The sequence below is a fragment of the Cynoglossus semilaevis genome, chromosome 1 (genome assembly GCF_000523025.1).
Source record: "Cynoglossus semilaevis isolate Cse_v1.0 chromosome 1, Cse_v1.0, whole genome shotgun sequence".
Classification (NCBI taxonomy): Eukaryota; Metazoa; Chordata; class Actinopteri; order Pleuronectiformes; family Cynoglossidae; genus Cynoglossus; species Cynoglossus semilaevis.
Window position 1 is genome coordinate 5,905,470 of NC_024307.1, and position 16,973 is coordinate 5,922,442.

Sequence of the window (16,973 nt, forward strand, 5' to 3'; positions counted from 1 at the left end):
GGCCTGGAGGGGACACATCTAGAATTAATGAGACCAATTTAGAGGTGGGCCTGAACGGGGCGGACCACCGATGGGTCCTGCAGGAATACCCTAGCTTTGCTTCCACCCCCGGCTTTTACCTCTGGTGCTGTGGCGCTCGCCATGAAAAGGGCAGTTTTGGCTGGAGGACAGCCGGGGTCCCGCGACCCACGTGGAGCCACCATGAAAAAAAAGCATATGACGTGAACGTCTGGTTAAAAGTGGACGATTTGTCACAGAGCACATGGCAGCGCTGAGAGCAAGTGTTTCCAGGTTATTCCTAGAGGTGCAGAAATGTCTGAATCTGGGGCCGATGCCAGACCTTAGGAAGAATATATGTGCTGTTATGAAATCACTGGATGAAAGAAATATATATATAAAACCTTCAGTGTTTGGTCAATCAGCAGACCAAAGGTGAAATGTTTGCTGAACATATTTTTAAATTTGATCCCTTTAATAAACGCTTAAAAATGTTGGCACGGAAACAAAAACATGAACATTTATCAGTTTGTTCTGTTCTGTTCAGTGTTGTATGTTTGGGCGTTCAGATTTGGTCTGAAAAAGAGCATTAAAGCAACTAAAAATAATGTATTTTACACCATTTTTGTAGCCTTTTGGCCGTGCGTCAGCTACAGATTTAGTTTTTTTTGGTGGCGGTTTCAGAACTTGGTGTTTGTTTTGATGATATTTTTGTGATTTCTGGTTCAGAAGGTTCAAAATTCACATTTCTCTACATCTTTTTGGTGAAAATAAAAAACATAATACAAACAAAACAAAAAAAACCCAAAACAAATAGTAGGTTTACCTAAAGAAAAAAAATGTAAATTCTAATGTGACTTTTTTTATTTTAATAAGGCTGTGGTGCATTCAGTGTTCAAATTAAATCATGTGCTTCAAACATTTTTTTTCCTTTTCTTTTTAAAAAAATATGCATGACTATATGATATAAAATAATAATTATAATATATATATATTTTAATTCTTGATTGCTTTAACTGAGCAGACGTTCAGCCCCTGTATTGGCTCATTCTCCTGATCCTTCATTATCATCACATCATTTCACATCAACAATGCCGCCCAGAACTTCCCCTCTCGTCTTCTCTCTCTCTCTCTCTCTCTCTCTCTCTCTCTCTCTCTCTCTCTCTCCCAGGTAACATAGAGTACAGCTGTCCGGCCACAAACGAGTGTGAGATCACGAAGCGAAGACGCAAATCATGTCAGGCTTGTCGCTTCATGAAATGCCTCAAAGTGGGGATGCTCAAAGAAGGTAAGAAGAGTAAGAACATTTTTATTCTATTACGTCATCCTGCTGCACTCACAGCACTGTATGTATATTTGAAGTAAAAAAAAAACACACCTTCATGCAAAAAAAAAAACAAACAAAAAAAACCAGTCCTCCATTCTGTGTACTACATCATGACCCCCCCCCACTCACCCACCAGCGCCCCCTAGTAACTCCACAGTAAATAATTTGCAGTTGATCTGAGGACAGAAATATGCTGAATGTGTCGAGCGAGTGCGTCTGAGTAATAGAAACGTAACCGTATTCCACCTGGAGAGAGAGAGGAAAAAAAAAAAAGGCTCAGTGAGCGCACGCCGTCTCAGCTCTCGCCGGCGTATTGATCCGCTAAATGTTTTCCGAACATCTCAGCTCCCTTCCTGTGGATGGTTTTCTTAAAGTCGCGCCAGCAGGGAATTCAGTGACAATTAAACACACCTCCGATGGATTCCTCGGCCTCTCTCTCTCCCCCTCTCTCTCTCCCTCCCTCCCTCCCTCCTCAGTGCTGATGACTGAGCTCCTTCAGAGACCCTGAGGGTGAGCACATGTCTGGAGAGACAACAATCCATTCGTACTCTATTTTGCCAGTGATTGTGTTCCCGTCTGTCTCTCTGTTTTTCTTTCCCTCTCTCACTCTTGTTTGTTAGATCATCCAAACGCAAAGAGACGAAAAAAAACAAAAACAGCATAGAATAAAAGTGTTGTTTGTTTAAGATCCTTTACTGAAAGATGTTAATGATTTTTTTTAAGGTGCTAATTAGTTGTAAGCGTTAGCATAAACGACAGAAGATGTAAGAGAAGAAAAGAAAAAAAAGGGGGGGAAAAAAAAAGAAATTCCCTTAAACTGAGCGATTTGAATTCCTCTGTCAAACTCTCCAGGGTCCATATATTCTGGCATTATTCCCCCATTATTCACTGGAGAGCGGGATTTATAGATGCATATATATCCAGTTGCCACCTGAAGCCAGAGTCATAGCCTGTATGGATCTCCACGCAGTAACAGAATCCCCTGGACTGCGTGCAGCCAGATAAAGCCTCAGTGCCAGAAAGACAGAGTAATCACATTACTATCTGATGAAAAATTTATGCCAATATATCATCTTGGAGAATAAGAGACTACAAAAATATGTAGCAGCGGCGATAAATGAATGACCAGTGTCAGGGCAGAGTGTAAAAAGTGGGCTGTGTGCAGACTTTTGGCTAAGCCCGCGCTTCTAATGCACACACTGTGTGTTCAGCACATTCACAGAATATGAATGAAGCTCCTCTTTAAGATAGCAACTGTCATCAGCAACCGCCGCGGCCGTTGTCATCGACTGAGTGAAGCACGGCTCGGCCACTGCCAAAACGGCCGCCTTTGTCCCACAAATACAATTACGCTGCCGTTTTTTTTTTTTTTTTTTTTTCTACTTTTTTCATTCCACGACGAGCAGAGAACAGATCCGGAGTTCTGTTTGTGTCGCGATCTTCGCCGAGTTCCAACACGTTCGAGCGCTGCGATTACATGGAAAATTAACACGTGGTCTGCGTTAACTGTAAGCTGGACCGAGCCGCCGGCTCAACGCCACGCTCGGCCTCCTGGTGTGGAGGCGGTCGGCGCTCATGTGACTGAGGTTGCCAGTCAGTGTCATTACCACAGAAAGGTCACATTGTGTCTCGATGGAAAGTCTTCCTAATTATAACTCCGCAGCGGCGAAGAACAGTGCTGCCCCCCGACGGAAGACAACGGCACATCGGTACCTGTGAAGGAAACAAACAATAATAATATATTTGTAAATATATATGTATGCGTATATAATTATATATATATTTATGTAATGCATATACATGTATAAATATATATTTATGTATGAGCGTATGTATTTATGTATGCATATATATATGTTTATATATAAATATATACACATATATAAATATATATTTATATATGAATGTATGTATAAATATATGCATATATGTATATATAATATATATAAATATATACATATATAAAAATATATTTATATGTGCATATATAATATATATATAAATATATATTTTTATATGAATGTATGTGTATATGTATGCATATTTATTTATATGTGTATATATAATATATATAAATACATATATACATATACATGTATATATGTATATATGTGTGTAAAGGAGGAAGTGATCAATAGAAGAATCAAATGTCAGGACCAACAGGTTTTTCCTCTGATCAATGGAAACGGATCAGAGCTCAGAGCAGACAAGATAGTATTGAGAGATTACATTGACATCATTCAGTGGGAGTTGCTCTGTGGACTGGCTTCAGAGTCACTCTACTGTACACAGTACACAGTACACAGTACACACACGTACTGCAGAAGTACAGGGAAACTTCACTGATTGTTTTTGAGCAGAAAGTCCTTGTGTATTTTTCATTTGTTCATCACTGTCGTGTCCAAAGTCGGGCCCTGGAGCCAATGTTGAGACCTGCACAGGTTTAATGTTGACATCATGTCCATGGTGGATAAAGTGAACTTTATATTTTGAACTTTTTGCATCAGTTAAATGAGGTAAAGTTACACTGGGTTTTTGTTTTGTAAAACTTAAAATAAATTTTTTTAAAAATTGTATTATTATTTCTAATATAACAGTTGATTATTGATTATTGCTTTTAAGTTTTTATGGTTTATTTTGTAAAAATCGTGTTTTCATCAATGGATGTTTTTAGAGCAGTTTTGAGAATTTCAAAAGGTTTTAACTGATCGTTGGGATCTAACGTCCTTAATAAGTTTTTGATATTCTTTGTCATATTTTTTGTTATTTTTGCATTTTATATATATTTAAAAAAATATGATTTTTGGTGGAAGACGTTTTTGCTCAAAGTCAAAACTCATCATGTGCTGGAGGTCAGAGGTCGTCGTGTTCTTTTACTGACAGTACAGTCGTCCATGAAGACCCCTCCACTGCACCTCAGTGGGTTCACTACGCTGTAAATACATGTAAATACTCAGGTGTTTCACATACAGCCTCGTAGTAGTTAAAAAAAAAAAAACTATTTTAAAATGTTGGTGAGACAAACACGCTGTCAGCTGAGGGACATCAGAAGACGTCGACGCTAACCTGTGAACGGGGAGTCACTGTGGCAGCCCCTGAGGGTCAACAGATGGGGAGAGGTGGCAAAGGCCTGTCAGTCGTTCCCCCCCTTCACCCCCCCCTCACCCTCGCTCATCACCACTCGTGACCAGCGCTGCTGCAGCCTGACTACAAACATGCAAAGCTGGCAACAGCGGCGCGTTGAAACGGTGCAGATGGCAGTTTAACAGGGCGGCTGCCTTGAAAGGAGAGGTCCGCCATGCCTTGCCATGTGGCCTTCTGATTTTCCCAGCTAAAATAGGGTCCGCCTAAGCCCCTCTTGGCATTGCCAACCATCCCAGACATGCTGACACTTTCTCCCCCCCCCCAGCGAGCCACACTCTCAACAGGTGAGGGCCTCAAAATAAGGGGCCGCACAAAGTGAGTGAAGACAGGCCCTTCTGTAGGAGAGCGCCTGAACGGGGATTATTATTGTTTTTGGAGAGAAAGAAGAGCCTCAGGTCAGCTGGCCTCGGCCCCCGCCCCCGCCCCAGGGCTTGGCTAATCCACACACAAATGCCAGCCGCCTTGGCCACAAGCCCTCACCCCCCCTCCTCACCCCTCACCCCTCCAGCACTGTGCTTTGAAGAGCTGATACCCGAGCTCGTTCACCACTGCCCCTCGCTACACCGTGCGTTGGCTGCGGTCACCCGTCGTCTCCCCCCCTCTCCCCCCCAACGACTCCAGATGAAATGTTGCTCGGCACATTTCGAAACACACCTTGTGTTTACGCTGAAGGAGCCACAGCAGAGTGGTCACTTAAAGCTTTAGGTGTCACCGAGAGGACACAGGAAACTTTGAGAGGCTCCAATAAAGTCCTGGCCTCAGTGGCTGACAGCACGACTGAACGACTCCCTGTCGCTGCACTTAATCACAGCCTCTTCCTCTCCGCCTGCGTCTGGCCCTGTCGGACAGTAAAATGAGACAGGTTAATGCCGAGCTTTAATTCCTGTCAGCATCTGTTAATTATAGCCAGGACTGTTCTAATTAAAAGAGGCAGCGTTCTACCTTGATCACTGGCTTTACACCGGCTGACACCGTCACGTGACTCAAACCCAGCCCAGGGGCCAGAGCCGCGAGTCCAAGGAAGCACAAGAAGCGCTGACGTCAGGTTTGACAATGAGAAGAATGTTCCATGCCGACAGTTCCAGCAGGGCCGTCCCAGCTGCACCGAGAAGATCTTAAGCTCTTAAACCTGAGCAGCAAATGCACTTCAAATGTAGAAGTACTTTAAGGATTATTGTCAAGATTCCTTAAAGATGGAGTACGTGGGAATCGGGGTTTGTTTGGGTAAACAGAGCGCCGTCTCACCGCAGCGTTCTCTGTGATCTGGCGAGGAGTTAGGACTTAGGTTAGGTTCACAACGTCCTGGTTATGTGGAAACCCTGACTTGGAGAACTTTAAACTTTTTCAACACAGAAACATAAAACACCAACCAGTTTCAGGAGCTTTGATTGTAGACGTTTAACAGACAGAAAGTAGAATCAGGGTTTTTGGTTCTTTCATTTTTTTATTTTTTTTTTGGTTTCCTCTCGGTCTTTTTCTTCTTTTTGTTCTTTGTTTTTCCTATTTCCTTCCTCTCTTCCTCTTTCCTTTTGTGCTTCTTATCTTTCAATTCCTCTTTCTTTGTTTCCTTCTATCACTTTTCTCCTATTTTCTTTTCTTTACTCTTCTTTCTTTTTCTCTCTCTCCAACCTTTCCCTTCTTCTTTCTACCCATTTTTTTCTGTTTCATTTTTTTCCGTCTCCTTCTTTTCCTTTCTTCTCTTTTCTGCAGTTTTTCTCTTTTTTCAACTTTTTTCCTTTCCTTGCTCTTCCTTTTCATACTTTTTCTTTCAAACATTTTTTGTTTCTCATTTTCTGTTTTTCTTTTTTTTTTCTTCTTTCTTCTTTCTTCTTTTTCATTTCAAACATTTTTTGTTTCTCATTTTCTTTTTTGTCTTTTTTTTTACTTCTTTCTTCTTTTTCAACTTCTTCTTTCCACTTACGCTACGCTTAGTTTTCCACTAAAAAAAACAACTTCATTGAGATAAGAACCAAGGCAGAGAGCGGTGTCGCTGTGAAAAGACGAACAATATTCAGCGTTCATTATAAAATGTCATAGTTATTGTTTAAGAGATGGTTGTATTGTGTCTAAAACCACAGTCTAATATGTTTTATCTAACAAATATCAACATAGCCATCATGCATGAGCCCAGTGTGTGTGTGTGTGTGTGTGTGTGTGTAAAGGTAGTTGCTGCCAAATGATTCCCTTGCGTTTGCTGGGAAGGAAGAGACTCAGTTGGGAAATGGTGGTAATTAGGTTAGTGGGTTTTCTGTGTCAGGAAATTGAAAAACAATCCTAATCAGATTTGTGTTTCCAGGGAATCAAATCATTTATATAAGTAGACAAAAATCTGAGTTTAACAGCTACGTGACGCCACCGCGTGCCGCGCACGCGTCAGGACCTCAATGTGGTTTTTAAAGATAAGCCACAAAAAAAAAGCTGCCCATGTTTGGCATAAATTCAGCGCCGTGTTTGTTTTCATTTAAACTGCGTCCAGGTTTTTAACCGGGCGTCGTCCCGTTCGACCGAGTCACCTCCAATCACGCATGCACGGGCCGCGTCCAAACTCATCCTCTCGGAGAGCACTCGCTGATGGGCAAATTGTATTAGGCTCATTTGCAGTGGCTGTACAAAGCCCAGGTTTGACACCGTCCTCCCTGTTAGAAAGTGATGAAATCATCAAGGAAGTGCTCTGGCCGCACGGCGCCATTGGCTCAGAGGACGCGGCAGGCTGACAAATTAACTCCAGCGCCACCACCAGCATTTCATTGAACCTTTTCTCCTCCACCCTTTAGAATTAAATTTGTTTGGAGAGGGGTTACATTATGCATACAAGGTAAATTGAAGAGGAGGGGGGGGGGGGGGGGGGGGGCTTCTCCCTCTTGACAGGATTAAGATATCTGGGATATTTAGGCCGTACCGCTGACGTGCTGCTTCAGATACAGCGCGGCGGGATAGAAATGTTTGCATACAATTACATTAAATAACCAAATACCTGCGCGCGGGTATCAAATAAACAGAAGAGTGCAGATGAAATATTTTAACTATGTTGAAAATTAATAAAAAAAGGAAAGGCACCCAAATAGAAACAGCCTTATCAAATAATGAGATAATAAATAACTAATGTTATGACGAGGCCCGTGTGACATTTACAGTATCAGCGTGGAACCTGGGACCGTAGGTGTGGTCGGGGGTGATAAGGCCTCCGCGCTACCCCCGCGGAAGAGGGGTGAAATAAGGGTCTTTTATGGGAAAGCAATACCCCAGTTATCTATCTGCTGCGTATGTGACGGTGGAGGGCTCTGTGCAGCGCGTGTGGGATTAGGTCCTCACTCGTGGACTGGATAAGTTTCCTTGTCTGGATCCCGCCGAGCACACACACACACACACACACACACACCTGAGCGCCTTCTCTCAAATAAACACACACAGAGAGAGAGAGAGAGAGAGAGAGGAGTGTGTAGCTGACAGCTAATTAGTATTCAGTCTGCCTCGACCCAAAAGCTAAATAATTAGAAGGCCAGTCTGTGAGATCACTGACCCTGCGTTAAATATTCATCTGTTTAGACCTGCTCTGGGCTCAGCTGTGTCACAGTAGACCAGCCAGGCATGGACCACATATGGGACGAGCATCCACACACACACACACACACACACACTCACTCATTTCAATACCTTTGTGTGTGTGTGTGTGTGTGTTTACATAGAAGTCTTGACGCTGCTGTCAAGTCGTTCTGTGTTTCCTTAAGTTCAACAACGTCTCCACCTCCTGGATTTATCTTTGCTGTTATAGTCTGGTTCTTTTTCTAACAAAACCAACTTGAAGCTGAATAAAAACTGAACAGGTCTTTAAGTCAAGTCTTTATTCCTTCATGATGTCAGCTTGAATTTTAATCAGGCTTTTGAGCAGTTTGAAAGTGAATTATTTGTCATTGTGACACAGCACACCATCCATGTGGTGGACTCAAACCTGCAACCTTCCGGACCCAAGTCTGCGTCCTTAACCACTGAGCCACCCCTGCCCTTTGAGCCTCTCCTCCAGTATATCTCTACAAACGTAGCCAAATACAACATTAACATTATTTGAACCAACAAAAACACGAACCGTATCTGGTCCCCGAGCCATAGTTTGTCCAGGTCTGGTCTAGTACGTTTGCCTCTGATTGGCCACACAGGTGTTATCAGTCTATCACCTGTGTCTAATGCGTGTGTTTAGTTGATTTTCTATTTAAATGGAGGATTGTTGTTGTTTTTTTTCTTGTTGTTTTGAACCCCTGCACATCCACATTTATCCTTTGATCCTCTTTCTCTTCGTTAATCAATGTCCTCCAAACGATCGATCGTCTCCAAATGCGATCTCTTCAGTCTTTGTTCTTTTCTTATTTCCCTCCGCAGGGGTTCGTCTGGACCGCGTGCGAGGGGGCAGACAGAAGTACAAGCGGAGGTTGGACACAGAAAACAACCCGTACCTCGGCCTGACGCTCCCCCCTCCCACCAAGAAGCCCCGTGAGTACTGCTCCATCACTTGTCCATTGTCTCCCTGCTCCGTGGCCCCTCCCCTGCCTGGCCAGCACCCAGGTACAAACTGAGGCAGAGCGGAGGGACGTGAGAGGACAGTCGAGGGGTCGCTGGTCAGAAATCTAGGCCAGATAAGGTTCCAGTCGCGGCTGAATTAGAAGTTTCTGAGCTGAGGATTTTGGAACAAAATGTTGAAGAGATTGAAATAGAATTAAGGAGGTCAGAACCAAAACAACCAGGTTGAATCCAGATGGTGAGATAAAAGTGAGACATAAGATACCAAAAAAAAATTTTAAAATAAAAATGTGAAAATGATAGTACTCACTAGGTGGCGTAGCAGTAAAGCACCAAGAGTACCAGCAGCTTAGATTTTCATTTACTCTTTTTACAGTTGTTTTTTCCAAAATGTAGTTTTTTGTTTTTACATCATTTCAACTCTCTGTGTTTTGTCTTCCTCTGTGGATCTTTGTTCTCCTCTAAGTTCTGCAGCGATACAATCCCTGACCTCTGTTTTTTTTTTTTTTTCTTCTTTTTTTTTTGGGCGTCCTCCTCTGTCCTTAGTCACAAAGATAGTGTCTCACCTGTTGGTGGCGGAGCCGGAGAAGATCTATGCCATGCCTGACCCGACCATGCCCGAGAGCGACATCAAGGCTCTCACTACGCTCTGCGACCTTGCCGACCGTGAGCTAGTGGTCATCATCGGCTGGGCCAAACACATCCCAGGTATTTAGGAAAAAAAGTCTTTATTTTTAATTGTTTGAATCCGACTTAGAAAAAAAGTCTTTATTTTTAATTGTTAGAATCCGACTTTTACACGTTCCACCGTCGTTCTCCACTTCCTCTCTCTCTCTCTCTCTCTCTCACACACACATGCGCATGACCCCACACACACAAAATAATTATTGACAGTACCTCATACAGCCTCAGGTGGTGTAGCGAATGGTGGGGGTGGAGGGGGGGGGGTGCAGAGTGGACAAAGCTGTGAAAGGAACAAATCAATAGAGTGCATCTAAAACCCCTGAATTGAATGGAGAGACGGTGAGAATGTGGGCTGTAATCACCAAAAGTTCGGGGAGCAGTCCAATATAGAAAAGGACTTCATATCTCACACACACACACACACTCACTGCCACACACACACACACACGTGTTGAATTATTGATGGACATAATCATGTTTCTTCCTCACCCCACAGACGTTGTGATAAACGAGGTGTTAGGTTATAAGAGGCTGTTGAATTAAGGACACACTGCCTCACGTCAGCACAGATTTTGCTTCCTTCAAGACTTTTCTCTCTCATTTTGACAGAGAACACATTGTTTAGTCACTCCTTTTTTTTTTTTTTTTGCAACCCAGGCAGATTCTTCCTGATCTTGAGTTTGACCCCCATAACTCCATAACAGAACAGTGTTGCAGGCGTAGAGCGGGTGAGGGAGGGGGTGAGGGAGGGGGGTAACAAACTAAATGAATGTGTCCCTCAGCTGCTCCTCCGTAACCTCTTCCTTCTCATCAGCATAACTTAGGTGAGCACACTGCTGTCAGCATGCTGGGAAATGTGCAACGTCCCCGGGGGGGTCGGGTCACGCCACCTTTCACAGAAACCAACAGACATCCCAGCTGTGCTGGTGTTTGTTTTTGTTTTTTTTGGTTGTTTATTTTTTGCATACTTTAGCATCATATCAGTCAATTTAGATGATGAATTCCAATTGAAGTGTTTAAAGCGATTAAATCGGAGCAGGAGAACGTGCGCGGGCTGACCTCAGACGGGAGCGCCGTGTTCTGCACAGGTATTAGACACCTTTGCAGAAGGGAGGGTATTAATCAGGTACAGATCTGATAGTAAGGAGATTAGAGATGGATCCGCTGCCAGCCTGTGGCCTCAGCTCTGACCCCGTATTCATCCAGACTGTTTGTACAGCTCCGCACAGGCCCTGCCTGATCAGCAGATTGAGAGTTTAACCCAGGGGCTTAGTCAGGACTGGATCGCAGCTCACAACCAGAACACACTCTCATCGTTTGTGACCCAGAAAAACTTTTCCCAAAAATGACCACATTCCTTCTTCCGGCTCCTGCTGTGAATTCTGCGGCGGTTTCACGTGCAATATGAAAAGTTTTCACACTGAAAATGTGTCTTTTTTTTTGTTTCGTATATTTTTTGTGTAATTTCTCCCCAGCTTTTATCTTTGTATCGCACACGTTAAAAAAGGAAAACACGTTGAAATATTTCCACACTCGTCGTAGTTTTTTGCGTCGCTAAAAACATCCCTAATCAGATTAGGCCAACCTGTCTCGTACAGCGGGCGGATTAATAAAGCTAATGGGATTTGACCCACAAATTGCAACGATGAACTTGTCGTTCCAAACGCACCCATAATAATCATTTAACCCAAAACCTGAGTCACTAAGCCTGTTCCTATTGTGAGCAATTACTTTAAACACGGTGATTCTGCAGCACATGCAGGACACCGGGGTCTAAGCTGATTATTCTGATCTGCTTGTGGGTAAATACATACGCACCTGCAGCACACACACACACAAGAGGCGCTGCACACACCGCACCGCACCGGGACAGGTTTAACATGTCTATCAGAGCCAGACATATTTTTAGATCATAAAGACGGCGACAGAATAAAGACTTTCACTTCACTCCTTGGTTTATGTCAGTCCCTCTGGTGGTGTCTGTATTAGGACACTAGGTGTCCTCTGGCCATGAAATGGCTGCATAATTGAGTTGTACATGGCTGAACCTGATCAGAGACGGTTCACTGGTTGAGCGAGACTCGGTGCACTAACACTCCCCGCACCAGCGCTACCTCGGGGCAGCCTGCCGCGCTCCGTCCCCCACTATATTTCTCCCACCGCCCGCTCAGGGACAAGGCAGGAATGAGGGTATAAAAACTGCTGATTGCATTCTGATAGATTTTCGCAGCCTTAGGAAAAGGAATTAAAAAGATTAACAGTTCATTATGAAGTGGATCACATTGATTACAGCCATTGACTGATGAGCCGACGTGTACAAACGTAACAGTTTAAAACGTCAGGGAAATTGGCACTTACGTCGTCTCCATGGATTTTTCTTTTTTTTTTTTTTTTACTACATTTTGACGTTTTCTACGTTAACATTTGAAAATGGGTTAAACTGTGGTTTAATGTGAAGTGGAGGGGCCGTATTGAGTTTTAATTGGGGGGAGCAGAAGTGCTAGGAGGGGGCGCTGTTGAAAAATCATGGTGTTGATTCAAAGGTTTCCAATAGAACGAGGGCTTTGTTTCTGGAACAGGAACAAAACCTAAATAATTCCTCAGGTTTCCATGAAAGAAATGTTAAAAATGCGAGAGATGGTTCAAAGTTTGACTATAATTTAGATCAGTAAAAACAAAGTGAAGTCAGACTGGGTTGATTCACCTTTGACCTTACCATAACATTTGAGGCCATGATGTTCACACATATGAAATATATATTTACTCATATGAACTGTATATGAACAAAATCATTTGTTTTTGGTCATTACTCCACAACTACAGAATTAAATTTATATTTTTCATTTTTTATCATAACTGTTGATCTACCTCTGTGATCTGCTGGGATCTACTTATTGATCACTCCTCTTCTCAGGTATCTCACTCGTTTCTAGCAACGTTTAAACTTTTAAAACTGTCCTCTTTTTTCTGATTGGAATAAAAAGAAAAAGTCATGGAAACACATTTAATCTTTGGCAAAGCAGGGAGAAAGAAACGCCAGGAAGCAGCAAGAGCCAATCCTGTTCAGGATTTTTTTTTTTTATGCTTGAGTTTTAGGGAAAAATCTAAATGTGAATTTGAGGTCAATCAACATAGATTTTTTTTTTTTTTCCACCAAACCTAAAAGACAGGTTTTGATGATTAAATGACACATACGGATCAGGACTGGAATCACAGTCAGCGACGACACCTGATGCTAACATGGTGGACGCCGACTGACGTCGAAAAATCCTCCTTCATATTTTCCGTCTTCTGACTTCAGCCTCCACTTCATTCAGAATTTGCCGTTGATGATCTGATAATTACTGCGGAGCGCGTGGACGCTGTTCTGTCACGGCTCCAAATAGCCACCACGGCTCGGTGGCCTGGGGGTGCAGGCTCCTTAGGAGCATTAGTGGGGGGGGTGCTGACAGATGGCGTGTTGTTGCTAAGGTGTTAACAACCTTTGACACACACACACACACACACACAGAGCAGTGCACTGTCCAGCCCTGCGGCCCTTCTTTCCATCTCATAAAGCTGCGTTTCACTCAGTTCCAGAGGTTTAGGCAGTGACTGAGTCCACTGACAGCTCCGGAGCGCCGCAGCTTGTTTACCACCTTGACACTGACACCTTCGTCAAGAGTGATGGGCTACCAGCGTGACCTCTATGACCCCCACATCCTTTCCCACCCGCAGTGGGAATGTCGTGTGTTCGTATGCAAAAAAAGAAACCCCGCTACGCACGCTGCGTATTCAAGTGGTGCGTGTTGTTGGGAGTCTCGGAGCTTCCCAGGCCCCAGTGTTTCCATCTGGGAATTCTCTGAAGGGTGAGGGGGGCCAAGTAAACATTGACACTCGGCTGCTGCCCCGGAGCAGTAAAACATATTTTTACTCGTGTCATGTCACCACTGGAATGTGAAATGGTTAAAACAACAGCAGCATTTTATATATTTTTTGACAGTAGTTTATCTAAGCTAACGATGCTAACAACAACAGGTGTCACAGTCGAGAAGCTGCGGTGGTAAAATGTCATTACTACAGTGTGTGTCGTACAAAAACAACACGCATGCTAAGTTAATAGCACCCCCTGCAGGGAAGGGTGAGGCACCACAAGCGTCACGTTCACAAAACACCTCGATTTTTTTCGCCCCAAAGAAATTAATTTCCAACACACTTATTCCCATGTCTTTCTGTGCGTTTCGTTTTTGTGTACTCTCCTCGCGGCAGATTAATCTAATAGACATTTTAAAAAGAGATCGCCCCTCTTGTCCGTTGTCCTGTTTGTGTCAGCTCAACCCCCTCCGCCGTAATCACCACCCATCCACCCACCCACCCATCAGCCCTCCCTCCTCCACCCCCCTCCGGGCTTCTGTTTTCTCTTTGCCATTAAATTGTGAAATCTACTTACTGTGTTGCCGTCCTGATCCCACTCAGGCTACGTAATCTCCTTGTAATAGAGTGTGAATACTGGCCAGCAATAAATCAACACCTCATCAGCGCACTATATTAAATATAGACACTAACAGACAGCTCTTAGTATATTCAATTTATCCTCTGACGTAGTAGGGTTAGGGTTAGGGTTAGGGTTAGGGTTGGGGTGGGGGGTGGGGGGGGTGGGGGGAGGGGGGGGGGGGGGGGGGGGGGGGGGGGGGGGGGGGGTCTGGGTGCAGGGCCGTGATGAGGACGTGTGTCAGGCAGGGTGGGGGGAAGGCTTTGTTTTGCTGCTGTGACACATGAGCAGGTGAATCAGCCTCATGGTTGTGTCTGAACAGAGTCACAGGAACAACAGTTATGGAGTTTTATAAAGAGATGTTTCATATAAGAGATGCAAAGGATTTAGCAACATCTAGTGGTGAAGTTCCACGTCGTGGCTTAATGTCTGAAATGACGTTGCTCTCGTTAGAACATACACTACAGAGTCTGTTGTCTGAAGCTGCGTAAAACTCAAGCTTCTCAGATGTTGTTATTTTCTGCCTTTTAGTTGAACTGAAAATTTATATTCATGAATATCAAATAATATAAGTTGTTTAAGATTGTGTGCTGTTTTAAATCATAATTTCAAAAAAAATAATAATATATTTTTACCAGTAATTGTTTTTGTTAATTTATCATTGACTTTTCTGGCGACCCCATTTGATTTCCAGGCGACCCCAGGCGGGGCTGCGACCCCAATGTTTAAAAACACTGATATTGATAATACTGTATTAATGTGTTATATTTAGTTTACCATATATGTGAACAAAACCAATACAGGAAAAGGAAATAGTTGATCCAGAACTGGACGTTTTTTTGTTTTTTTCCTACGCCATGAAATCGCCAACGTTACCTAAAGAATGACTGTATAAAATAACTACGTCTCTCTACGAGCCGAGACAAAGCAAATCTGTAGAATACCTCCCGTGTTTGTGGGTGATTGTTTGGCAGGACTTATAAATCGCTGATGTGCCTTTAAGTGATCATCAGCAGAGCAGAGTCCCTCATTAAGCAGCGTTGCTCGGTGGCAGCGCAGATAAATTATGTGTAATTATGGTGATGATTAAAGCCCGATTCGTCCTGGCCTTTGTGTCTGGGAGAGGATACATAACACTGAGCGTTGGACAGTGGGACCCCAGGGAGGGCTAAAGACTTCCCCGCCGGGGTCAGGAGGTCACGGGTTCCAGATTAAAACAAGGGGATTACTGTATTTGACGTTCTTCAACCTAATAACGTTCACAGGCTGCTGGTCAAATCACCCATTGGCCGGCTACTTACAATGGGATAATGGGCCGGTTATCACGGGGAGAGGAGGCCGATGGCTGGGGCTCCTGACAGAGGGCAGTCAGGCTGAAAAAAGGGAGGAAATTAGATGGGTTTTCAGCCGTTCCACCTCTTGTCTGAGGCCGTTTGGAGGATGTTGACTGAGCTGACATACACCAGGCTTTGAGTTGAAACATTTAGCATTTGTGATTTGGTCCAATACCTATTTTTTAAGTCAATACTTTGTGTGATTTTTCTTTTTTTTCTTTACCGCCCAAAAAAAACACACTTTTTTTTTTCTTCTTTACCGCCCAAAAAAAAACACATATTCTTCACAAATACTGGACATTTAACAACTTCCTCACAAATGACATCACTTTATTTGTACACAAACGTAACTCAATTAGTTTAATTACTACCATTAAAGGTCAACGATGTCCAGTCGACCCGACACCATGGAGTGATGGCTCTCCTGGTCAGTGGTCACATGACATGATCATGGATCCACAAACGCTCGTACATGTAGTAACCTGCTCTACAGTATGTGGTACCTGACAGATACCTGCCGTGTATTTATCAGTATTGGTAGTTTCTGAGAGTAATCGATACACAAACGATACTTGCGTGAGTATCTTTATATCGATACTCATCACCGTCACTGATGGGTGAAGAACGTGTATGTGTGTGTGTGTGTGTGTGTGTGTACTGCGTTTATGTCAAGCCCAGCAATTTATTACTAAGCAGCTATTGATTGGCTTCTCCTGACGCTGTCATGTGAATTCACGAGAGACGGACAGAGACGGACAGAGACGGACAGAGACGGAGAGTCTCAGTTATCGTTCCTGCTGTTTATAAATCATTCACTCAGAACAGAGGCGTCTTTCTAAATCAAAGGTTAGAAAAAGAAAGTCTCAGAGTGAAGCTTTGATGTGGAGTAATCTCTGTGCAGCATCAGTGGGAGGTGGGTAAAAAAAAAAAGACACCCTGAACCTCTGGGGTCCAGTTAGCAGCATTTTAACTCCGACTGCAGCCCTGAGAGCACTTGACTTGGCGGAGGTGAGATTGCCTCTGGGCAGAAGTCTTCGGGGCCTGCTTGTCCTTCTGATAGCCGGCCATGATAGATCTGCCCCTGTCCTGGCAGAAATACTCCCTTTCCTCTTTCTATCTCCCTCTTCCTCTCCCCCTTTATTCCCCCCCTCCCCCCCTCCCCCTCGCTCCCTTTTCTCTTATCTTACTCCTCTCTGCTCCATATCTTCTCCTCTCTCTTATCCTCCATTTCTCCATCTCCCTCTCTCTCCCTCGCCGTCTCTCTCTTGTCCTCGGTGTGTGGATTGAGGCGGGGTTACGGGGGGGCTGCAGCTGGAGGGGGGGGGGGCCGCCGTGCCTCGTAATTACATCTCTTTTTATTACCCGTGCTAATGGCCCTCGGGGAGAGAGAGGGAAACAATAATAAATTAATAGAATATGAACTCCAGCTCAACAGAAATCTCCAGCATTTCATTTTGGACCGTCCTGTGCTCTGGCAGATGAAACGGCGCGCTGATTAATCTGT

The 16,973-nt window shown here is 43.8% G+C and overlaps 1 protein-coding gene across 16 annotated transcripts in view; it reads left to right on the forward strand.

Annotated features, from left to right (window-relative positions):
- The window catches only part of esrrb (estrogen-related receptor beta), a 59,701-nt gene that overhangs the window by 30,178 nt on the left and 12,550 nt on the right, over nt 1-16,973 (forward strand). For 14 of the 16 annotated variants that reach the window (XR_003050459.1, XM_025058074.1, XM_025058063.1 and 11 more), the window contains 3 exons: nt 1,169-1,294; nt 8,843-8,953; nt 9,527-9,688. Coding sequence is in view for 15 of the 16 variants with exons in the window: in XM_025058074.1 (XP_024913842.1) it covers nt 1,169-1,294; nt 8,843-8,953; nt 9,527-9,688 (399 nt within the window). In the remaining variant the exon portion in view is untranslated. The remainder of the gene's footprint in view (nt 1-1,168; nt 1,295-8,842; nt 8,954-9,526; nt 9,689-16,973) is intronic. The other 2 variants (XM_025058049.1, XM_025058105.1) reach the window with 1 other exon arrangement.